The 26,183-nt window shown below is 37.7% G+C and overlaps 1 protein-coding gene across 3 annotated transcripts in view; it reads right to left on the bottom strand.

Annotated features, from left to right (window-relative positions):
* The window catches only part of LOC104110727 (guanine nucleotide exchange factor SPIKE 1), a 56,687-nt gene that overhangs the window by 11,165 nt on the left and 19,339 nt on the right, over nucleotides 1-26,183 (bottom strand). For all 3 annotated transcript variants that reach the window (XM_009620264.4, XM_009620265.4, XM_018775796.3), the window contains exons 16-23: nucleotides 19,525-19,632; nucleotides 19,316-19,353; nucleotides 19,095-19,239; nucleotides 10,650-10,776; nucleotides 9,172-9,365; nucleotides 7,500-7,630; nucleotides 900-975; nucleotides 644-754 (exon numbers count right to left, since the gene is read on the bottom strand). In XM_009620264.4, the coding sequence (XP_009618559.1) occupies nucleotides 644-754; nucleotides 900-975; nucleotides 7,500-7,630; nucleotides 9,172-9,365; nucleotides 10,650-10,776; nucleotides 19,095-19,239; nucleotides 19,316-19,353; nucleotides 19,525-19,632 (930 nt within the window). The remainder of the gene's footprint in view (nucleotides 1-643; nucleotides 755-899; nucleotides 976-7,499; nucleotides 7,631-9,171; nucleotides 9,366-10,649; nucleotides 10,777-19,094; nucleotides 19,240-19,315; nucleotides 19,354-19,524; nucleotides 19,633-26,183) is intronic.

The following is a 26,183-nucleotide window of genomic DNA, read 5'->3' as shown; positions in this document are numbered from 1 at the left end:
TCTAAGGGGGCTATGTTGCACCAAATCCCGCGCAAAGATATACAGTTGCACTTAATTTGAAGTACAAATCTTCTTTGTTCTTAAAACAACTATTGTTCCTTTCCTTCCAAATGGCCCACCAAATAGCCGCTGCTATGGTGCACTGGTAAGGATAAGTAATGTGTAGATCTTTTCTATGCCATTCATGAAGAACAAAACACCCTTTTAATAATACTAGTCATGTGTTAGAGGCACTTCACCAAGAACCTGACGCACGCCATTTGTTTAGATTAGACTAACTTTAGGGTCTGGTCAATTGATTGACAACTAAAATGTGAGATGTTCTTCAAAACACCCAAGCGTGCAACAACTTGAACATAAGCCCAAAATTTCTAGCAAGGACAACCAGAACACTAAAGTTCCCTTTTTTGCTTCATTACTATTTAGAGCTAGAGAGAAAACCGAAAGGTAGACATCCTTAATGTCAAGTGCATATTTAATCCTAGTAAATATGTTCTCAGAAACCTTGTAATGTACAGCACTCAAGAGGCTTTGCAAGAAATTTTCTAACATTATAAGGATTTTCGAACAAGACGCGCAAGAAACAACATTACCGATAAGGGAACACTAAAGCTCATAAGACATTTCAATTAGAATCACGCACCTGGCCAACAAGGGGAAAATATAATTGAGCAATATATAGTTTATCCTCTTGCTTTTGGTAACGAATATCAAACTCGTGCTTACACATGAGGACCACCAGGATTCTTGCAGCCTTCAAATATAGAAAGTGAAAGGTTTATGTAGAGCTCGGAAGCCTGAACTAGGCAAGATGATAGCACTAAATTCCTCACAAAGAGCATAATACTAGATGGAGGAAATTTTTGACCAAGTATATGAGCATCCAGTTAAGTACTCACTTTTGCCCTCATCGATAAGTCATCATGATCCCATGTAAGGAAAATCTCTTGAATTAAGATAGACGAAAGATAATTCCTGTACATTAAAAATATAAACCCACAAATTAAAACTGGCGATCAGGTCAAGCAACTAATGAAAAATGGCCGAAATTAGAAACACAGTGAAACATGGCTAGCATCATCAACTGGCAACGCATGCAAATCAAAATAAGAAGTTTAAACCAAGAAAATACATCGTTCTATGATAGGTTGTTGCTTTGGGGAATAGAATAGCATGAAGCATTGAAGAATACTTAAAATATGATGTTTAGAGAAACTTCTTTTGTCCATGAAAGTACTGTTCATATTTTAGGTAACATTTTTTTATTATCATGTAAAGCGACCATATGGAATAACATTATGGAGGAGCACAATGAAAGGGAAGATAATTTCAATAGAACTGTGAGATTTAAAGTAGGAAATGGAGCCAAAAGGAAACTATAGGAAGTAGAAATTGTGCGTTGACGCCCGTCTATGTGGATGTTATCCAGCTATATTCAACGTCTCTAGACAGCAGATTGCAGTAGTTGTCGAGATTGCAAAGAGTGGGAGACATAATTTCAAAGGGACTTGAGCTTCAATAAGAAACTTACAAGACTGCGAGATGGAAGAGCTCACCTTGTAGGAACTACTTTACAAGCATAAAACATCAATAATAGATAGAGATTGCTGGAAATGGGCAACATTTTCATGGAAAAGTTTTTCTGTAATTTGCACAGGAAAAGAGAGAACTCTGTGACAGGTACTTTCCACATTCCTCAATTTGGAGAGCATCACAGGAATCCATTCCATCAGTAGAAACAACAACAACAACAACCCAGTATAATCCCACTAGTGGGGTCTGGGGAGGGTAGTGTGTACGCAGACCTTACCCCTACCCTGGGGTAGAGAGGATGTTTCCGATAGACCCTCGGCTCCCTCCCTCCAAGAACTCCCCACCTTGCTCTTGGGGTGACTCGAACTCACAACCTCTTGGTTGGAAGTGGAGGGTGCTTACCATTCTATCAGTAGAAAATTTGTGGAAAAACAAATTTAATTAATATTAGCTGGTCTTTCACGTGCAAGAATGCAGGAGATCATGTATCATTTACTGCGCTTGAATGGTAATACCAAGAACCATTAGGGAGCTGCTCATCAAATGACAGTATAGAAGGAAAAGGAATAGAAGAAAAGCATGGGAGGTGTCTCCTCTAGAATTCATGTGGAAAATGCTGAAGGAGAGAAACAGAAGTGCACGGAAGGAGAAAAAAAACGCTTCTGTAGGTATTAGTGGAATTTGTATAGGTGCAGACATGACATTCCAATCTGTTTTGATGATTGGCTGCTATTTGCAACACAGTCATGTGTGCTTGCAGATTTTATCTATCTAGTTGTCTATGTACCTTGTATGCAAGATTCCTCTTCATAGCAATAAAGATCTTGCCTTTATCCCAATTAGATATCTAGACAATAATTTTTTTTGAGATGAGATATCTAGACAATAATTAGAATTTAGTTTGTTCAAATAGGGCCTGTTACAACTATGCAATCATTAGACGTCTTGCTCTCAATATCATAAGCCTTTCGCATTAAGTTCCTTTCTCAACAACCACAAACATTTATGAAATTAACCCCTATTCAAGGCATTCCCCTGCTTTTGTTTTAAACTGAGGCTTCATTTAAAATAAAATCCATTCACTTGGACTTGCGCTAACACATGCATCATTTTCCTTGTGATCAAAGACACAAAATGGTTCATCGTGAAACCTCTTTTATAACCTAATCAAAAGCAGTTACGCAATTTTTAGAGTAACTTTCACTGTTTATGTCATACTGTCCTAAGTACTTTAATGTTGTTGTCAAGAGAGTCCTTGGTGGGTCATGGGTGCTTGAGAAGAAAGAACTCAATATCAAATACATAAATGGTGAAAATGATATTAAGAGGGGAGTATCACAAGTCTGAGAACATCAGGGGAGATACAGGAAGATTCTTATACCTGTTGGCTTACAGAGATCTAGCTTTATTTAACCTATGTCAGACACGGATAAGTATGAGACATACAATTTTAAGTTAAAAGAATTCCTAATTTGCTAAAAGACAAATCATTAAATCCATATTAGAATGAAATAAGTCCAAACAGATGAAATGGATATAGAGAACACATATAGCCGGATTGAGGAATAGTTGTTAATTACTTAATTAATTGTCTTTTAGGACAGTTTGGTAGTCCAGTGATTCCGAGCCTAACCACACTATTTTCTTTTATTCCGATCACTTTGAAATTTTTCCGGCAGAAACGATGTTTCCTTTGCCTGTTTCGGCAAGATCCCGTTAATGTTTTCTATTATTTGGTGATATTTTTGCTAGACCTTTCTTCAATCCAACAATGTCGTTGGGATTTGATGTATTTGGTTCTAAAAATACGGGTTCCAGAAATTCAAGATTCATGATTACTTCGGATCCCTTAATGGGAAGTTCAAACTATTTAGGTTGGGCTTTCTGTATTGAGTTGTGGTGCAAGGGCTCCGAAGTACGGAATTTGAGAAGTTGATGCTCGTTTCTGCTAGTGTTGAAAAGCAACGAGAGCAACGACATAAGATGCTAATAGTTCTTACACTTGTTGGTAATGACCTTGATTCAATGCACGACCAGATTTTGGCTAGTCCGACTGTCCCTATAATTGACAAATTATTCTCTCGATTACTTAGCCTTGCTGCAGTACCCAGTCACCAGTAATCTCATCAAAGATAGATGAATCCTCTGTTCTCGCATCCAAGACAGTGGAAAGTCGGGCACCTCCAAACAGAGAAGAAGGTCATTTTAGAAGATCTCGACCCAAGTGTTGTTATTATTGTAATAAGCTTGGACACACTCAAGAGGTGCGTTACACTTTGCATGACCGGCTATCTAAAAATGCTCAAGTTGCTCAAACCGAGACTGCAGGTAAACATGGGATGTCTTTATTTGCAGGGGAATATAATAAGTTTCTTCAGTATCGAGCAAGTAAGCAGACACCTATATAACCTATGTTGCTCAGATTGATACTTTTGTTGCTGGTAATTCTTTTACTTGAGTTTCCCAGTCTACTACTCTTGGATCGTGGGTCATGGACATATTTTTGGTAATAGGTCACTTTTGACATATATTGTTTATTTACAGTTTCTTCCCAATGTTACTTTAGCCAATGGAGTCCAAACAAAAGCAAAAGGAGTTGGACAAGCTAACCCCCTATCCTCTATCACTTTAGATTCTGTTCTTTATGTCCTCGGCTGTCCTTTTAATCTTGTATTTGTTAGTCATTTGACTCGTGCCCTCCATTGTGGTATATATTTTATTGATAATTTTTTTGTTATGAAGGACCGCAGTACGGGACAAACGGTTGGCACAGGGCGTGAATCACAAGGTCTTTACTACCTTAACTCATTCAATCCCTCCATAACATGTTTAGTTACAGATCTTCCAGAGCTAATTCACAGACTTTTAGAGACATCCGAGTTTATCCAAGCTTCAGAAGATGGTGTTTGTCTAGTTTGACTACATTAGATTATGAGTCGTGTCAACTTGGAAAACATACTCGAGCCACATTTTCACGTAGTGCTGAGAGTCGTGCAGAGTCTATTTTTTCTTTTGTTCATTCTGACATATGAGGTCTTAGTAAAGTAAGTTCAACCTTAGGATTTTGTTATTTTGTTAGTTTCATTGATGATTACTTAAGATGTACTTGGATTTTCCTAATGAAAGTGAGTTGTTTTCTATATTCCCGATTTTTTGTGATGAAATAAAAAATCGCTTTGGCATTTCTATTTGCATCTTTCGCAGTGATAATGCCTTAGAATACTTATCATCTCAGTTTCAGCAGTTTATGACTTCATAGAGAATTATTTATCAGACATCTTGTCTGTATACCCCTCAGTAGAATTGGGTAGCAAAGAAAAAGAAAAGGCACCTCATTGAGACTGCTCGTACACTTTTCATTGTGTCCTATATTCCGCTGCATTTTTGGGGCGATGTAGTTCTCATGGCTTGTTATTTGATTAATCAAATGCCTTCATCTTTCATCCAGAGTCAGATTCTGCATTCAGTATTATTTTCTCAGTCACACTTATACTCTATTCCTCCTCGTGTTTTTGAGAGCATATGCTTTGTTCATAACTTAGCTCTAGCAAAAGATAAGTTAGCTCCTTGTGCTCTCAAGTGTGTCTTCCTTGGTTATTCTCGAGTTCAAAAGGGATATCGCTACTCACCTGATCTTCGTAGGTACCTTATGCTAGCTGATGTCATATTTTTTGAGTCTCGACCTTACTTTACACCTCTTCTGCTCACCTTGATATATCGAAGGTCTTACCTACACCAACTCTAGAAGTGTTTACGATAGCTCCTCCTACATCCTCACTCACAGATGTCTTACCCATATCAACCGTGGAGGAATCTAGTGTTGCTTTCCTAGATCCCCAGCCACAGGAACACCACTCTTGACTTATCGTCGTCGTCCATGTCCAGAATCAGGCCCAATTGATTCACGTCATGCACCTGACCCTGCTCCTACTGCAGACTTTTCTCCTACTAGTCCACCGATTGCACTTCGAAAAGGTATACCGTCCATACTTAATCCTAATCCACAATATGTTCGTTTAAGTTATCATCATCTGTCACCGCCCCATTATGTTGTTGTATCTTATTTGTCCTCTGTTTCAATCCCTAAATCTACAGGCGAAGCATTATCCCATGCAGGATGGCAACAGACTATGATTGACGAGATGTTTGCTTTACATGCGAGTGGTACTTGGGAACTTGTTCGTCTTCCTTTAGGTAAATCTACTGTTGGTTGTCATTGGGTTTATGTAGTCAAAGTTGATCCAGATGGCCAGATTGATCGGCTTAAGGTTTGCCTTGTTGCCAAAGGGTATACTCAGATATTTGGGCTTGATTATAGTAATATTCTCTCCCGTGGGTAAAATAGCACCAGTCCGTCTCGTTCTATCCATGGTTGTTGCTCGCCATTTGCTTCTTTATCAGTTGGACCTTAAGAATGCTTTTCTTCACGGTGATCTTGATCTTGAGGATGAAGTTTACATAGAGCAACCACCTGGTTTTGTTGCTCGGGGGGAGTCTAGAGGTCTTGTATGTCAGTTGCCCTGGTCACTCTATGGTCTAAAACAGTCACCTCGAGCCTGGTTCAATAAGTTCGGTGTAGTTATTCAGGAGTTTGGCATGACTCATAGTGAAGCTGATCACTCTGTGTTTTATTGGCATTCTGCTTTAAAATCTCTGTATGTATTTGGTGGTTTATGTTGACGATATCGTTATTACCAGTAATGATCAGGTAGGGATAAGGTTTGCGTACACCCCAGACACTTGTCGGAGCTGATCACTCTGTGTTTTATTGGCATTCTGCTTTAAATCTCTGTATGTATTTGGTGGTTTTTATTGACGATATTATTATTACCAACAATGATCAGGTAGGGGTAAGATTTGCGTACACCCCAGACACCACTTGTCGGATTAGACTAGGTCTGTTATCTATTTGTTTTGATCAGGATGGTATTACTAAGTTGAAGCAACATCTCTTTCAGCATTTTCAGACTAAGGATCTGGGCAGATTAAAGTATTTTCTAGGTATTGGGGTCGCTCAGTCTAGGTCAGGTATTGTGATCTTACAACGGAAGTATGCCTTAGACATTCTTGAGGAGACAGGAATAACAGGTTGTAGACCCGTTGACACTCCCATGGATCCGAACTCTAAACTTTTGCCATGACAGGGAGAACCGCTTAGAGATGCTACCTCGCAGTGACTAGACCTGACATTTCCTTTCCTGTGAGTGTTGTGAGCCAGTTAATGGATTCTCCGTGTGATAGTCATTGGGACGTAGTTGTCTGCATTCTTCGGAGTAGAGTATGTATTGTGTATAGTTATAAATAGGGCTCATTGTATTATAGTTAATAATATCAATAATACAATTTTCTCATTATTCCTCACAGCGCTTATACCAGTTTTATTATGAGGAATTGAAATGCAGATTCACATATTCAAGGCCTACTCTTTGCATATTTTTCCTTTCTGCTTCTCTGGTGGTAAAACAAGAGCTTTATTAACCAGCAATCTTACTCATACGACAGGTTACTGCTAGTATAGACTAGACTGTTTATATCTAGGACCTCTTAAGCAATTTTCAGTCCTTGTTATGTCCTTTAGTAGCCTTTCTGTACAAGGCAGGCACCCCTTCAATATATATATTTAAAATTTTCCCATCCAGATAACTTTTACGAGGGATCGTTCATGCTCCAATTCGTTCTAAAAGTCTTTGAATTTCCCAGTTATTGACCTACTTGGTCATCATGTTTTTTTAATCATGTTGTTGTTGTAGTTGTTGTTGGCTTCCTTATTTAAAGTATATTTGAATTCGAAGTTCTTTGTGTTTTCAAATATATAATAAACTTATAGATTTTACTTTTCAAAAACCGAACATTAGCCATTTGACTTTGGAGAATAGATGTCTTATAAAACAGGGTAGTGCTATAGCAATATAAACAAGGTAAATATTTGAACAAAATAAGATGGCAGAAAATATTTGAACATTTACCTATCAGAAGGATCTCGTCCGGGCATTTCAACAAAAAGATCATGATCGCATATAATTTGTAGAAAAGTAAGCTTGCAGTCATGCAGCACCGTCTGACACACTCCAGAGAATTTATCGAGGTACAAGGACACCTGTACACAACAGCAATAATGGGGAAGATGTATATTTATTAGACTGTGGGAAGAATAATTAATAGAACAATTTAAAGTAACATAACATAGCATAATGATATAAAGAAAACTCTACTTGGTGCTGAATAAACCAACAGGGATGAAGAAAATCTATGTTTCCTAATAAATTAAATATGACCAACACAATAACATCTTTCTGTAAATAATGTCATTTAAGCATACATAATCAACTTTCTGTTTTTCCTTAATCATGCTAAGAAATTCAGTTTCTTTTGGTATTTTCTTCTAATGTTAAAGGAATAGTATACCAAACAGTGAAAACTAGATCGAGGACTTCTAATCTGAAGCTTTAGCAGATGCAACATGTTTAGTAATTATCATAGAGAGATTATTTCCTTGCAGGAGAGAAGCTTGTTTAGTTAATTGAGCAAAAAGGAAGATTCCACTGATTGCAATGGTGGTGAAAAGAAATAGGAACCTTGTTAGTAATAAGAAGGTTGTTAGTGCAAATTAGGTGTGGATTAGTGTTCTGACTCAACTCTTGGAGAACAAATTTCTGAGCCAACCAAGGAAACTTTGACTGGTTGGTATGTGCTGGTGAGAAAAGAAAAAAAGAAGAAATCATGTAAGGCGTTGGCAGTATAAAAGTTTATAACATAAATTCGGTGTAGATATGAACTGTTCCAAATCGGGCCCAAATGTATTTCGAGGGTTCACATAGCCAACCCAACTAGTTTGCGATTGAGGCTGTTATAGTTGTTTTATATGTAGAATGTGGTGTTCTGGATCTAGCGTCAGAGTGCTTAGGAAAGTTTTGTCGTAATTGAACAAAAACAGATTAGTATATGAATATAGGATAATACCTACAATATTATTACAATTAGAACAAACCTACCATACCTTCTTTTTTTTTACGGAAAGAAATGAATATAAAAAAAATAGGTATGGTAGATTTGTTCTAATTGTAATAATATTGTGTGTGTGTGTGTGTGTGTGTGTGTGTGAGAGAGAGAGAGAGAGAGAGAGAGAGAGAGAGAGACAGTAATCACACTTGAGATTAGCCCCAACCCTAGCTGGTTGGATGTGGCCAAAAGGATCTTAATTTAGTTGAGCAAGGCTCTAGTAACAGCAAATTTTCCACCTTTGTGCCAATGATTAGGAGATAAATAAATTTAGCAGCACTGAATAAATGGCCGGACGATGAAAGTAAATTATTGGAAGGATCAGAACATCTTGGGAAGCACAATTATGGCGGAAGAAGATTCTCTGAAGTAGGGGAGAAACTATATTAGCAGATGACTGCTGAGTAGATTTGGAGATAGCACTCCAGAGCTCCCAGACTTCTTAACTATTCAAATATTGGGCTGAAGTCTAAACACCTCTAGGAAGACTCCAATAGGAACTGAAGCACCGGATTATGTCACAACCATCGACTGGAGAAGAGAGGAAATATAGGCTGAGTGATGAAGAGCAAGAATAACAGTTTTAGGGGTGAATACTAAAAATGAATGAAGAGCAAAAGTCGAGTTTGAAAAGCTTACCAGTTCAAAAACCTGCCGAGGCTCGATGATGGATAAAAGATCATAACAAAAGAAAGCCAAACTACTGTTTAAATGCTTGGCCAAGCTTAGACCTTTCTTGCAGCGTTCATGAACTTCTGTTAGAAGGCAATCATACAATTGAACAACACATCTAAAAACACCTTCTTTCAACTGCATTGGCGGGACATCTTCACCTGTGCTCAAAAGGACGAAATGCAGCTTATCAATATAAAGCCCCAATTTGGTGAATTTCCAAACACAACTATTCAGCAGTCAACAATCTAATTTTTAAAAGAATGACAATGCATCCAAACCAATTGAATAACAAGTAGTCTAAGACTCCAAAACCTAACTTCTGAATGAGCATTATTCTAAAGGAAGCCATGGTTATTAGCTCAAAACAATGCTAAGAAACCACGAAGCAAACACAGGCTCACCATTCATGATGGATATAAATGGATTCGACAACCTGAATACATCGTTAAATGAAAATGAGATTGTTGGGTAGTAAAGCAAAACCATTGCACATTGATTAGACTATTATGTAGAAGAGACACATGAAAAAAGGTTTGACCAAAGCTACCAACTTACATATTAAACAATTTTATTTCTTATCTAGCATCTACCCATATATATTATATAATTGTGGTCTACAGAGAGTGATTGCTATGGGGCCAGAGAGTGTAAATAGGAAGATTGAAGAGAGTGAGAAAAGTGTGTGCACTTTTGACACTAAAATCCAAAATCAAATGACTTTGACAAAGCATATAAAGCCAAAGGCATGTCTTGCACTCAAAGGAAAGCAACATATTCTTCTATGTCTTCAGTCTTTGAAGTCTTATGTATCGGTTTATCGCGACTTGTAAATTTTTGAGTAGATCGGCCTGCTGGAACTTTTTTAATTGTTTCTCTTTGTTGTAAGATTCTTTTATATATTAGTCTTTTCCAGATTAATTAGGAGTTCTCTTTCTATCTTTCTCCCTCAGTGCGTTACGCAATGACAAATGCCTTGAATACCTTAATCGAGTTTTCTGATCACTAGCTAATACAACACTGAGATATTCCATCCAAACGACTTTGAAGTTCGTGCTTCTGTGCAATCCGCACTATCCAGGATGTATCATTAGGATTATCCAGTCAAATAACATGATATAACAGTTTCAGATGATCGTCTAACACCTACTAGAGCTGTGGTTTAGGGCTGAAGGAGATCTGGTCAAAAGACCGTCTAATATAGATCACTTATGGAATTGGGAAACTACAACTGTTTCTTTTTCCTGATCACATGCAAAAGATCAGTTTTCTTCTATTACTCTGTATTGTAAGATAACCAGGTAGAAGGAAAACAATGAGTACAACCTTTGTAAAGACCTTATTTGAATGCACTTTTTAGAAAAGAGGATTCAGAGCAAAGCATGATTACAAAGCATAAGATTATAACAATAATGACAGATCGAAGCAAGCCCAACTGCAATTACCCGATGGAAGATTGTGATAGAAGGATCGAGCCTGCTCCAGTGCCATTGACTTGACAATCAGCTCAAGAAAAAACCAAGCCATTGCCAGGACATCATCATAGACTGGCCCAACGCGGTACCCTTTTGCCTATAACAGAAACCAAAAGTAGTTAAAACATAAGAAAAAAACAACTGAATGGTTCCCTAGTTTCTGAACCAACAGATGTCATATACATAGAGTCCATTTCTGTGACACTAAAATATTTATTGTGCAGTAAACTAGAGCTGACAATGACAGTGCAGAAGTCAACATGATAAACTTGGATCGAAAAGCTCACCTACTAAATGAAATTCCAGTCTTAATGATGCAGGAGAATATTTTTTTTTATAAAGTAATAAATTTCATTAAAACAAAAGGAACAAGGTGCCATATACAAGAAGTATACCAAAAAGATAGAAAACCATACAAAAATGATGCAGGAGCATCTTATAGAGAACTTTCTGATTTGGCAGTCCCCTGCTAAGTGCTAAATCCCTATATGTTTTCTGTGTTTTCTCTGATGAGTCAGGGTTATGTAGAACTGCCCAACCTTATCTTTGCTCCTAGTTGATATGTATGAACCATGTAACTTTACTAGGTCAACACTAGGGTTAAGTATCACTTATACATAGATTGCCATGGGGTTGTGATGGCAGCTACTTCTTTCTGTTATACTGTATGAGGATGTAGCAATTGCTACGTTGAAGACAAGGAAATTAAAGCAGAAAATAAAAAATTAACAAAAAGGGAAATATGTCATATATTTTCAGTACCCCAAATTCTTGTACAATCATTGCCCTAAATAGTGGAATATGACAGCTGCATCCCTTTGGAAATACCTAGACAAAGCAATTAGACTAAAACACATGTCCCTTGAGTCAGCTAACTAATTTGGGGACTTAATTAAAAATAGACAAACTACTGGACTAAAATGTAAAGACTAAAAGAAACAATTAAAGTTACAAATGGATAATTTCATAACATTCCATCCCCCTTCAGAACATTAGTCGTCGCCGGTGGGTTGCCGATCAAACTCAGGAAACTGGGAGCGCAGAAAAGAGTAGTCTTCCCAAGTGGCCTCTTCTTTAGGTAAATTAGCCCGCTGTACTAAAACTTGAATGGCAGCTTTATTCCCTTTTTTTACTATGCGTCGTTCTACGATTGCCACTGGTTCTATCAAGACTTGACCTTCATTGTTGCAACAGGGAGGATCAACTGAGGGCAACACAGCAGTGTTATCAAAGGCGAAAAGCGCAAAAAAGCTCTAAGGTCCGTTGGGGCTTTAAGCGCAAAGCGCAAATAAAGTGTGGGCTTTAATGAAAAAAGGCGCAACGGGAGAAAAAGTAAAAGTATGCATAGTAGTCCAAGACTAATCATTATAAGCATGAATAACAAATATATGGACAAAGAAATTGAAATTTTTTTTTATGATAAAATGAAATATCAATTGTTTAAGGTCGCCTTTTCAGAATTACACTCATTAGCAAGGAAAAGTATGTGTTAAAGCTTTGATGCGACACTAAAGCGCCCACAAAACGAGGCAAAGCGCTCAACGTGTTTTAAGCCTCGCTCCAGGGCTTAAACGCGCTTTAAGCGCACCTTTGACAACACTGCAACAAGTTGAACCAACTTGTTTCTTCAATTGCGACACATGGAAGACAAAGAATGTATTTTTGATTCTGCCGGAAGTTCGAGTTCACAGGCCATCGATCCAACTTTTCTGATGACTCTGTAGGGTCCAAAATACTTAGCCGCCAATTTCAGATTTTTGCGAATAGCCACAGATGTTTGGCGGTAAGGTTGAAGCTTGAGGCACACCATATCTCCAATTTCAAATTTTCGGTCACTTTCTTTTCTTATCGGCAAATTGCTTCATCCTATTTTGTGCCTTTTGGAGGTTATCACGTAGTACCTTACTCATGAGTTGTCTTTCTACTAGCAATTGATCCACAGTCTCTAATTTTGTCTACGACACTAGCTCAAAGGTGGGCTGTGGAGGTTCATACCCATAAAGAGCTTTGAATGGTGACATGCCAATTGCTGAATGGTGGCTAGAGTTATACCAAAATTCCGCTAATGGAATCCATTTGCTCCAATCCTTAGGTTTGTGGCCAATCATACAGCGTAAATATGTCTCCAAACGTCTACTTAACCTCTCCGATTGGCCATCCGTTTGTGGATTGTATGTTGTGCTGAGTTTCTGTTGGATTTGTAATCCTTTGAGCAATTCTTTCCAACAATTACCGACAAAAAGTGGATCTCGAGCAAGGAGTACCGTGCAATTTAAAAACATTATCCAAGAACAATTAAGCTACTTGAGCTGCATTGAAGAGATGGGATAATGTTAAGAAATGTGCATATTTGGTGAATTTATCAATGACTACCAGAATGGTGTCTTTCCCATGTGACTTTGGAAGGCCTTCGATGAAATCCATTGTCAAATGCTCCCATGCTTTGGAGGGAATGGGCAATGGTTGTAATAGTCCGGGGTAAGAAACATTTTCCCCTTTGTTCCTTTGGCAAATCGCACAAGCCTTCACCTTTTCCTTGACATCTTTCAATAATTAAGGCCAGTAAAAAATTGATCTTAGCCTCTGTTGATTGGAAAGAATACCAGAACGTCCCCCCCAAGGAATGGCATGCATTTCTTCAATAAGTCTTTCCCTGAGATGCCCATTACTTCCAACCCATACTTGTCCATTTTTTCGAAGAATTCCCTGTTGATAAGTGGTGTCTGGTACTGCGGCTGCATCTAAGCACAGTTGTTCAATGAGTTGTTGGACCACTAGGTCATTGTTGTAACTCTCCACAATTTCTTCAACCCATTTAGGTTGTGTTACAGAGAGTCCATGGCATTCTTTTGAATTTTCGTGTTTGCGGGACAAGGCATCTGCCACTACATTATCTGTACCTTTCCTATAGCGGATTTCATAATCAAGGCCCATCAATTTCGTGATACCTTTGTGCTGTAAGGCTGTTGTTATCCTCTGGTCACGAAGGTACTTCAGACTGAAATGGTCGGTGTGGATGATGAATTTATTAGGTTATAGATAGTGTCTCCACTTTTCCACTGCCATCAAAAGAGCAACCAGCTCCTTTTCATAGGTGGACATGCCTAAATGCTTGGGAATGAGAGTTTGGCTGAGGTACGCAAGAGGTTTCTTGCTCTGCATAAGCACTGCTCCTATCCCTATCCCATTTGCATCAACTTCAATGACAAAAGGTTGGGAAAAATTGGGCAAGCCAAGTAAAGGAGCCCTTACCATTGCCTTCTTCAGTTCCTCGAAAGCCTTGGTGGCTAAGTCAGTCCGCTGGAAAGCTCCTTTCTTGAGCAATTCTGTGAGGGAATTGCTTATCACAGCATAGTTCTTGATAAAGCGCCTATAGTAACCCGTTAAGCCTAGGAAACCTCTCAGACTCTTCAAATTGTTGGGCCTAGGCCAAGTCACCATGGCTTCAATTTTAGTCAGCTCTGTGCTAACCCCTTCACCTGAAATAATGTGACCAAGGTATTCAACCTGACTTTGGGCGAAACTGCATTTAGAGTATTTGGCAACCAACTAGTTCTTCTTTAGCAACTCAAACACCAACTCTAGGTGTTGTAAGTGTTCTTCCAGCTTGGCATTATACACCAATATGTCGTCAAAAAAGACTAGAAGGTAGCGGGTGTATTTGTCAGTCCAAAGGGCATGATACGAAATTCCAATAAGCCATGATGTGTTCTAAATGTCGTTTTATACTCATCATCTTTCCTCATACGAACTTAATGATAACCGAACCTCAAGTCTAATTTTGAGAAACATTCCGCCCCATGTAACTCATCTAACAGATCTTTCACCACTGGAATGGGATATTTATTCTTCATAGTGATCTCATTGGGTTTGCGATAGTCAACACAAAATTGCCACGATGAATCTTTCTTCTTAACTAAGATCACCGGGGAAGCAAATGGAGAAGAACTATGAGAAATCACTTGGGCTGCCAACATTTCCCTCACCATCTTCTCGATAATATTTTTTTGTTCGTACGAGTACCTATAAGGTCTTTGATTGACTGGGTTTATTACCAATGGAATGATCATTCTTCCTTGTCGGTGGTAACCCCTTAGGCTCTTGAAACACCTCTGAGTATTTCTGTATCAACAATTGAATTGGTCTTGGAATTGTGGGCTTATGTGGGGTCGTTTCTGCCACCAATTGGGTTGTGAAGATGCACTGACCCAAACTCAATAGTTTTTTAATGGTCTTAGCATCCTTAAGTTCCAACGGGCTCTACTCCTCCTTACCCAAAAGTGTAATGAATTTCCCTTCCTTAAGGAATGAAATATTGTGAGGACGAGTGTGTAACACTACTGCAACTATTGTATTGACCCAGTCCATACCCAAAATAATATCACTCCCCCCTGCGTTCAACACTCTCAAATCAAACTCGAACAGCTCTTCGTTCATGGTCCATTTAAAATTGGAACATTTATGAATGCATAGCATCTTCTGTCCGTTGGCTACTCTCACCCGCATGGGCCTTTCGTTGGGCTCAATTCTTAGATTCAATTGCTTAATCACTTGTGGGTCCACAAAGCTGTGGGTAGACCCACTCAGTGTTATAAATAGCGCTCGCTACAGCGCTAAAAGCGTGTAGCGACGCGAGGCGAGCGTGTGTCGCTACAGAGGGCCTGTTGCGTTGCGATTCAAAATAGCGGTCGCCTCTGCTTGTGTAGCGAGAGGCGAGAGTGTGGCGAGAAGCGAGCGTAGCGTCGCTATTTTAAAAAAAAAGAAAAGAAAAAGACACTTAAGTCGCGATTAGGGCTTGGGTGAAATCACTTCTTACGAGCAGCGACCCTTCTTCTCCAGTTCTCCTTCAGCGACAAAATTAGGGCTTGGGTTCACATCTTCTTCTTCTTCTTCCATCGTCAGCCATCAGCGACCCCTTCTTTACCAGGTATGTTTCTTTCTTTTCTTTTCTTCTTCTTCTTCTCCTTTCTTCTTCTACTTTCTTCTTCTTCTGGTCGACCACCATTGCTGGTCTTCTTTTTTCTTTTTCTTCTTCTTTCTTCAGTGATCACTGTTTTTCTTCTTCTTTCAGCTCTGTTTTTCTTCTCTTTCAGCCCAGCTCTGTTTTTCTTTCTTCCATCATCTCTTTCAGCTCTGTTTTTCTTCTTCTTTCTTCGCTCTTTTTTTCTTCTTCTTTCTTTCTTTCTTTATTTGCTCTGTTTTTGGGTTCTTTACTCTGTTTCTTCCATCATCTCTTTCAGCTCTTATTTTCAATTTGTTGCTCTGTTTTTCAAAATTGAGCAGAGGCAGTAGCTGTATTTTTTTTTGTTGCTCTGTTTTTCAAAATCGAGCAGAGGCAGTCAGACAGTAGCTTCATTTTTTTGTTGCTCTGTTTTTTCAATTATAGATTTATAGTCTTATAGAGTAGAATTAATTGCATATTGAGTCTATGACTATCAACTATGAGCCTATGACTATCTATTGAGTCTTTAATTTTTGAATGATATTTATTAATATATTATTGTTATTGAGTTTTTAGTTATATGTATATAATATTTTATGTTTTTGTATAAATTGTCGCTTCACATCAAAAAGGCGAGCGCTTCGCTGCGCGCCTCTCGCCTCAGTGAAGCGGGCCCTCGTCGCTATTTGTCGCCGCACGCTATCCAAAACACTGGACCCACTATCAATCAATACCACCACTGAGTGCTTTCTAGCCCAACCTTCAATTCTAATGGTTTTGGGAGATTGTTCGAGGCCCATAAGGACATTTAACGACACCTCTTCTTGCTCTTCTTCCATTTCCTCCCAGGCTCATTTGCTAATTCAGCAGCAGAGGCTTCCACAAATGTTTCTTCTCCCTCCAATGCATTCAATGTTCTATTTTTGCATTGATGTCCCGGAGACCACTTCTCATGGCAACAAAAGCAAAGGCTTATATCTCTGGGAATTTCTCCGGTGATGTTTTTAGTTAGCGGTGCTTTAATTGGGGCTTGGGCTTTTGGAACTGGAAAGGGCGTTTGGGGTTTGGTGTTTTGGTAAGAGTAAGACTGGAATTTTGAAAAGGTGTTTGGTTTTTGGTGTTTTGGTAAGGACAAGAACCAGATTTATATGTCTTGGGTGCTTGGTGTTCTACTGAAGCTTTTGTGGCCATCTCATTAAGTTTAGCCATATTATAGGATGCTACCAGTGTTTGTGGATTAGCCACCTTCACCATTGGTCCAGTCTCCGTTTTCAATCCTCCCACAAAACAAGTCACGAAGTAAAGCACATCGAGGTATGGTCTCACCACTTGCACTCTACAACGCAATTCTTTGAACCTCTTTTGATAACTGAGCACATCGTCCCATTGTTGTAATCTGTTGAATACAGTCACCACATCCATAGGCCCAGTGCCGCCATACCTCTCGCAAAGGTCAAAACAAAATTGTCTCCAATTAATTATGCCCCCATGGTCAATGACAAAGGAATCAAACCAACAGTCCAAGGTGTCCTTTACTGTAACAGTCACATAAATCATTTTTTCTTCCTCTGCCACACGATAATAATTGAAATAGTATTCACACCTACGTATCCATCCTAATACGTTATTTTCATCAAATTCGGGGAAAGCCAATTTTGCTTTCAAGTGACGCAGGATGTGAGGAGGGTTATCCATGTGTGAGAACAGAGTGGGCAAGGTCATCTCATTGTACGAGAGTAAATGGGTTGTGGGTATTGGTGTTTGAGAAGTGTAAATGGGTTGTTGGGCCGATGGAGGATGGTTTTGGGTTGGATAGGTGGGAATTTGGTTTTGGGCTGGATAGGTGGGAATTTGGTTTTGGGCTGGATAAGTGGGAATTTGGTTAATGGGCATTTGGGTATTCTGAAATGGAACTTGGCCTACAGTATTGAAGATTTGCATTTGGGCTTGGCTTGGTGTCTGGGACTCTGTTACAGATATGGGCACATAAGTACCAAAAGTCAATGGTCCAGTAAAAGATGAGGCATGTGACGGTGTAAAAGGTCGGCTAGTGACTGAAAGTGTAGTAAAAGGTCTAGCGGAGCTGAGAGAGACAGGTATGGTGGAGTTCACAGTAGGTGTAAGGGAGTGAGGAGGAAAATGAAGGTTCAAGGTCGGCAAGGCTAGGGCTTCAGTCAAGGTTGGACCAGAACTGACACGAGAGATCATTGGGAGTGGGTTTGTAGGGAAATCTCTACTTACATTAGAAACCCTTGGTGTCGCCGGAGCCAACGAGGAGTAGATTGGGGTGTTTGGAGTTGACGCCGGCCGAAAAACTCCGGCCACCGATGATTGGCCCGTCTTTGTATATGTACTCCCCAAAGCAAGAGCCAAGCGTGACTCCTCTTTGCAATGCATGTCCATCACCCAGTTCTCCATCCTTTGGTTGGACTCAACATTTTGTTTCTGCATTTCTTTTATCTGGCTCATGCGCTTGTTCGAAACTTCTATAAAAAATTTTAGTTGCCCAGGTAGGCTCCTGATACCAAATGTAGCAATTGGTACGTTGAAGACAAGGAAATTAAAGCAAAAAATAAAAAAATAACAAAAAGGGAAATATGTCATATTTTCAGTACCCCAAATTTTTGTACAATCATTGCCCTAAATAGTGGAATATGACAGCTGCATTCCTTTGGAAATATCTAGACAAAGCAATTAGACTAAAACACGTATCCCTTGAGTCAGCTAACTAATTTGGGGACTTAATTGAAAATAGACAAACTACTGGACTAAAATGTAAAGACTAAAAGAAACAATTAAAGTTACGAAATGGATTATTTCGTAACAGAGGAGTTCCATGCCTTTTTAACCTTCTGAACCTAGAAACAATATACTTTTTAGTTTCTCTCCAGTTCCATTTGGAAGTTGCTATTATGTTTCAGATTCTGCACTTAATCTCTATATTTCAGTTGCTATTAAAGCAGATTTTCGACCCTTGAAATCCAGCCACTCCATTCAAGCACATTATAAATAGATACTTGAAACTTATGTGGCTAACAAGCATGCCATTTTACCTCAAATGCCATCTAGATATAGCACAATTGAATGATTGGATACAGTATACTGACAGGAGAAAACAAAGGAATGGAGAGGCCACATTGTTAATTGCCTGCTATTAAAAGAGTGGAGAAAGTTTCATTCACCAATCTCTCGTCATCCATGAAAGTTTCATTCATCAATCTCTCGTCATCCATGACAGTTGTCCTCTTTATACTTGAAGGTCCATTATTTCAGATTTGACCTTTTGCATTGTATTATTTGATCTAAGTACCAGAATTGATAACATTCAGCAACATGTATATCTCGCATCAGATTATGAGAAATTCTTCTAAGCTTCTAAGCCTTTCATTGCCAAGAGTTCTTGCCAGTAAACGCCCAAGTTTAATATAAAGCCAAATATTTCGCTGAAGAAAAGTGGAGGTCACTAGTTTTACCTTACTGCGAGCCAAACTTCCCCACACTGTGGACAAACCAGGATAGACTGGTGGCTGACGGCCCCCAAAATCATCAAAAGCATAATCAACAAAGTTTACTAGGAAAGCATTTCTCTCAGCTTCATCAACAGACTCCTGCTGCACCCTATGGGGTAGAGATTTAATGTTAATAATAAAGGACAACCATGTTAACTGAAGCATAAAGGAAATATAAACTGTACCTTGTTAAAATGTTAACCATTGCTCTAAATGCAGCAACCTGAAAGTGGAAAATGAAAAAGAGAAAACACAGCATTTATCATTTAGAATTATGATGCAGAGCCCACAGCGGACAACAATCGCGAAGGGAAGAAAAGAGGTACATTGTTATATAAGCAAGTCAAATAAAAGACAGCAATCATTAAAAGCACCAGCAATGTTTGTCTCAGACCTGAAGAGTTTCTCCCCCGTTGCCAATAAGATGGAGAAGCATGTTTAAGATCGGATAAAGAAATTGAAGCAAAGCAGTGGAATCAACATTCTTCAAGCTATTGATTGCCTGCAAAAGTTGGACAAGTTTAAGTACCAGTTCATCACACTGCACGGTTGAAAAGCAACAAGTTCAGTGCTTCCACTACTTTTTAGCGGCTACCAAGCAGAACATCATCAGAGAGGTTAGAAAATAAGGATTTTCACCATAAATACACAATTTGATGTCATGACAGTTTAGAAAGAGAGAAAACTTTTATTTTGAATTGGTAATTAACAACTAACAAGAGCACTCCTTATGCAAGAGTTTCGAGTTACATGAAACAAGCAAAGTTTCCAATTTTTGAGATTCCTAATTATTATAACATAACCTTTAGAATATTATATTCTTTGTTATTCACTTGACTTTCAACAATGACATAACCATCATGAATATCCTATCTCTTAATTTTAACATACCCCTACAAACAAAAGCTGGTGAAACAGCTTGAATTTGTAAATTAAACCTTGAATGTGCGGCCGAAAATAAAATTGATTTAGTACTGATGTGAGACCAAACTGACTTGGCATTGCCAGGCGATTGACTTGGCCATGATGCCACTGTTAATCAATTAGACATGGTTAGATTGAAGACATGTATGCTACCAGTTTAAGTCACCAATTTGACCAAATTGCTGGCAATCCATGGTGCTAACCAGACGAAAATCTGAGGATGATATGTCACCGACTAAAGTGGACAGTTGACCAGACAAACCAACGGACATAAACTAATTTGATATGCGATCTGACAACAATTGATGACTACTCAGATTTTAAGTAGTACTTGACAGGTCAGCTGACTTGGACTAATGTTGACCCAAGATAATCCATTGGCATGAGGCACATAGGACTGACACAGTGAAGGAGTTGAAACTTCTAAATTGCGTGTTGAAATGAAGGACGAGGTTTTCACCATTGTTGGTGTCTTGAAGAAATGAATCAAAATCGAGTTGAATGAGGAAAACACCAAGTACAGGCACAGGAGTGATGAGGTGAAGCCAGAATGGTCATGGGCAATAGATAAGAATGGTAAAATAATAAAATAAATCGGCAAAGCTAAGTGGAAGCTACTTAGGCTCCATTTGTTTTCACTTAATGGAGGTTTGACTATGAATCACTCAAATCTCCGACCATTAAGTGCATTTGTATTTTTTTTCTTTTACAACTACTTGTATGCTCTGAATAGGTCTAATTCATTATGATCTTGTACAAATTTTTAAAATCATTAAGATGCTATCATTTGACAATACTGGAGAATGTGACTTTTTACAACTACTCTATCCACTAACCACCTCCACCCCAACCACCACCGCATAATCACCAATACCAACCATCAGCAACCCTATTGACAACCACCACGATCAACTACTCCCAAGGCACATTTGTATTTGCATCATTAAATTAAGCTAAGAAGGGACATGCACACTCCTCTAACCTATATATTTGGCAACAATAAATTATTTCCGACTATGCAAAGGACTCCTTACAAAATGATAAAAGCAAAATTGGTCAAACAAACAACTACGCCTCAATTCCAAGCAAGTTGGGGTCGACTATATGAATCCTCACGTTATCTTAGCCAATTGATACCACCTATATAGATCGTTTTCTTTCATAGTATCCTTTTTCGTGACGTCTACAGTAATTTCAAGATATTATAGATTTTTTAAGATAACTTCCTTCCATTTAATGTTAGGTCTATCTGACCTTTTTTAACACCTCCACTCACCATGATTTCAACCACCTACTAGACCGATAACTTCCTCCAGGTCTATCTGACCTTTTTTAACACCTCCACTCACCATGATTTCACCCACCTACTAGACCGATACATCCAGTGTTTTTGAGAGCGAGAAGCGCAAAAAAGCGACATGGGCTTGCCTCGCTTCAAAAGCGAAGCGCAAAGCGAAGCGCACGCTTCATTGAAGTGAAGCGCAATTTTTAAAAAACATAATGTAAACCTTGCAAAGACACAATATAAATAATCAAAAAATTCAATTTAAAAACTTTGGGACATTTTTAAATCCCTATTAATATAAGAAAATACATAATCAAATAAACTGAAAATACATATAAAATTAATCAAATAAACTGAAAATATAACATATATATAATAATTAATTTTATAAACTAAAATACACATTAAAAAATTCAAATAAACTGAAAATAAAACATATCATATATATATATATAAAAAATTCAAATAAACTGAAAATAAAACATATCATATATATATATATATATATATATATATATATATATATATATATATATATATATATATATATAATAATTAATTTTATAAACTGAAAATGCATATAAAATTAATCAAAATAACTGAAAAATAACATATATATAATAATTAATTTTATAAACTGAAAATACACATAATATTAATCAAATAAACTGAAAATATAACATATATGTGTATATATATATATATATATAATAATTAATTTTATAAACTGAAATACACATTAAAAAATCAAATAAACTGAAAATATAACACACATGTATAATAATAATTAATTTTATAAACTGAAATACATATAAAATTAATCAAATAAACTGAAAATATAACATATATATAATAATTAATTTTATAAACTGAAATACACATTAAAAAAATCAAATAAACTGAAAATATAACATTATATATATATATATACATATATAAAATTAATTTTATAAACTGAAATACATATAAAATTAATCAAATAAACTGAAAATATAACATATATATAATAATTAATTTTACAAACTGAAATACACATTAAACAAATCAAATAAACTGAAAATATAACATATATATAATAATTAATTTTACAAACTAAAATACATATTAAAATTAATAAATAAGAAGGATAAAGAGGGGGGGGGAACCAACGCCTGCCCTAGCGCAGACACTGGACGAGAAAAACTAAAAAAGAGAAGAGAGAAGAAGAAGAAGAAGAAGAAGAAGAAAGAAGAATAAAAGAAGAAAAATTACCTGGAGGCTGCTAACGTTCAATTTTTGGCAAGACAAAGAAAGGTCTTTTCACTTTGGGTCTGTTTTGTATAACAAAAACAAAGACCCAAACTTTTTTTTTTTTTCAAAATGACCCCTTTGGGCAGAAGCGCTCGCTTCTGCGCTTTTCGCTTCTGGATCGCTTCTCGCTTTCTTGGCTGAAGCGATCGCTTCTGCTGGTCGTGTCGCCTCGGTAAGGAAAAAGCGACAGCTTCTCGCTTCGCCTCGCTTCTCGCTTAAAGCGACGAAGCGCTCGCTTTTCAAAACACTGGATACATCTAAAGGTCGATATAGGACATCACCAAACCAACTCAAGTGACTTTATCTCATTCCATATTTTGTGTGTGTTGCTTGCGAACATGATCATTTTTAATCTAATTTAATCTTGTACGGCTGCACATCTGTCTTAACATTCTTATTTCTATAACATTCATCTTGTGGATATGCTAAACTTTTTTTTTGGAGAATGGTAAAGTTTTATATATAAAGAAGGGTCCACTACACAAGTTGTGAAGTCACCACAGAACGACAAGGTAGAATACAAGTAAAAACAAAAATTCCTAGGTTTATATCATCTGACAGATAATCCAGTACATCAAAATAGATTCAGCATCTTCGAAGAAACCTTGTTTACACCAAAAATAATAAAGGACTAAGCAGTTCATCTTCATCTTTTGGATGGGACTATATTTGTCTTCAAAGCATCTTTGATTCCTCTCATTCCAAATTGTCCACCAAATGCATGTTGGGACAATCCTCTATCTCTCCTTCTGACGGGATAGGTTACCATTCCTGCTCCAACCATCACCCACCTAATTCCCCTCAGGTTGATGTATATTTTCTGAAGTTGATTTGTCCAATTGCAGTGTAAAAAAGGATGGTTTATTGTCTCTGCCTTTTTTTCACATAAGTAACATTTGGAACATAACTGGTAGACCCTTTTAACCAAATTATCATGTGTCAAGACTGCCTCTTTTGCCAAAAGCCAAGTGAAACAAGCAACATTGAAAGGGAATTTGGATATGTTAACAGGATATATTAAACTTTTGAGGCCCAACATTTTCTCTCTTATAACTTTGTTAGTTTTACAATATATAGAACTTGCATCTCCCTTTGATAGGTGTGTCCCTTTTATCACATAACACTCTGGTAGCCCTTCTCCGTTCCAACCATGTTATTGTGATTTTGTAACATCTTCATTTATCATAAATATCACCTCAAGCTTAAATATCAGAAATGGCATTTAGGCACCGCAATCACGTCTAATCTCACCTCAATTTCCCTCTTCTTATTCGGACTAAACTTGTAGTGCATATAACTAGTCTTTACGCCAAATTACCCAAAAATTGCAGAATAGAGAGACAACAACTATGGTGGGAGATTGCATCAACCAGAGGATTATCCTCAAGGCCTTGGATAGTGTATGGGGATTTCAACATGAGATTCATTACAGAAAGAAGGAATAATACTAGACTTACAAGAGCTATGACAACAGAAAAAAATAAAGTTGGGTCAAATGAATAAATGGATAGGGTTGCGGCTTCAATTAATTATAGGGAAAGAAAAAGCAACGACCTTATTGAAGATTTGGAGCTATTTGAACCTCCTCTAAGTGGTGGTTTATTCACATGGTCCAAAGGAAATAATCAGGAAGTTTCAAGACGGGACAGGTTTCTATTTTCTACAGAGTGAGAAGAGCACTTACAGAAACATTAGGCAGTCTCTTCTTCCAAGGGTGTCATCAGATCACACCCCAATCTTGTTACAAAGTGGTAATTGGGAGGATTCATAAATCTTATCACATTTGAAAATTGGTGGTTGGGGGTTTAGATATTTTTAATGAAGTAAAGAAATAGTGGTCTTCTTTTGAGATAGAGAATGGACCTGACTATGTCCTGACATGTAAATTGAGATTGCTGAAAGGGACATTGAAAGAATGGAACTATTCTAACTATGGTAATCTGGAGGTGGAAAAACAATATGATGCTGAGCTAATTGGCAAAATTGGATACTATACAGGAACAGAGAATATTGTGTGAATGAGCTGCTTTTGAGAGCAAGCTTATTCATGAGTTCGAGGACTTGGCCAACAATGAAAATTGCCTTGGAGACAGAGGTCCAGAGTATTATGGCTCAAACAGGAAATAGAAATACAAAGTTTTTCCAAAGAATGGCAAATGTGCACAGGAGAAACAATACAGTAGACAAGCCTGATGTCAATTGGGTGACAGAGGAAGATTCTGGGAGTATCAAAAGAGAAACTCTAACTTTCTACCATAAGCTATATGATGAAACTGAAGACTGGAGACCAGAGTTCAATAACAGAATTGTCCACGAGTTACTTAAGAAGAAGAACAGTGGTTGCAGAGACCCTTTGAAGAACAAGAGGTACTGGACTGCAACAAAATATGTGTAATTGACAAAGCTCCCGGACTATACACTATGGGTTTCTTTGACTCTGGTCGGGCAATTCTCAAGGAAGGCATCATGTTGACCTGGCAGAATTTTCAATTGAGGGAATGTTGCGAGCTTTAATTCCTAAAAAAGAATGGGCCATAGGCATTGAGAGATTTCAGACCTATCAGCTTGATAGGTAGTGTGTGTAAGATCATCTAGACTACTAGCTGAGAGACCCAAAAAAGTGGACTGGTAAACACCCATCAAATGGCTTTTATTAAATGCATGCATGAAATGATGCAGTTTTGATATCTAATGAGTGTGTGGACTCGAGAACTAAAGAAAAACAAAGCTAGGGATTCTCTGCAAATTAGATATAGAGAAGGCATATGAGATATGACCATGTAAAATGCAGGTACTTACTCGAAGTTTTGAAGGATAAGGGATTTGGTAGGAAATCAGTCTGATCGATTTTTTTCTGTATCATCACAGTTAGGTATTCAATTCTGATCAATGAGTCACCAGAGAACTTCATTCTATCATTTAGGGGTTTGGAGACGAGGTGATCCCCTATCACCTTTTCTATTCATTATAGTTATGGAAAGATTAAACAGCATGTTGAAAACTGCAAATATGAGGGGGTGGATTAGGGGGTTTAAAGTGTCGAGTAATGAGGAGTGCAGCCTGGAGATCACTCATCCTTTAAATGCTAATGACTTTTGGTTTTCTGTGATGCTAAGTCTCAACAGCTTAAGCATTTAAGACTCATCCTCAGTGTGTTTGAAGCTGTCTGGACTACATGTGAATTGGAGAAAGAGTCAATAAATTCCAGTAGCTGAAGTGAAAAAATTAACCTGCTAGCTGGGATATTTTGGTGCGAACAGGATCTCTTCCAGCAAATTATTTGGGGATGCCTTTGGGATCAAGGAACAAGTCTCTGGAAATATCGAATGGGGTATTTGGAAGATGTGAAAAGAGACTGGCTCAATGGAAAAGCAAGTATTTATCCTGGGAGGGGGGGAATTGATTTTAGTCAGTACTTGACTCAGCACCAACATATATGATGTCTCTGTTTTCCATAACAGTAAAATTGAAAGAAGATTGATGCTTTTGAGAAGGAACTTCATATGGAAAGGAAATAGAGAAAAAAGGTGCTTTCATGTAGTGAAATGGAACAC

Source organism: Nicotiana tomentosiformis, chromosome 12 (genome assembly GCF_000390325.3).
Source record: "Nicotiana tomentosiformis chromosome 12, ASM39032v3, whole genome shotgun sequence".
Lineage (NCBI taxonomy): Eukaryota > Viridiplantae > Streptophyta > Magnoliopsida > Solanales > Solanaceae > Nicotiana > Nicotiana tomentosiformis.
This window is presented reverse-complemented; position numbering and strand designations above follow the sequence as displayed.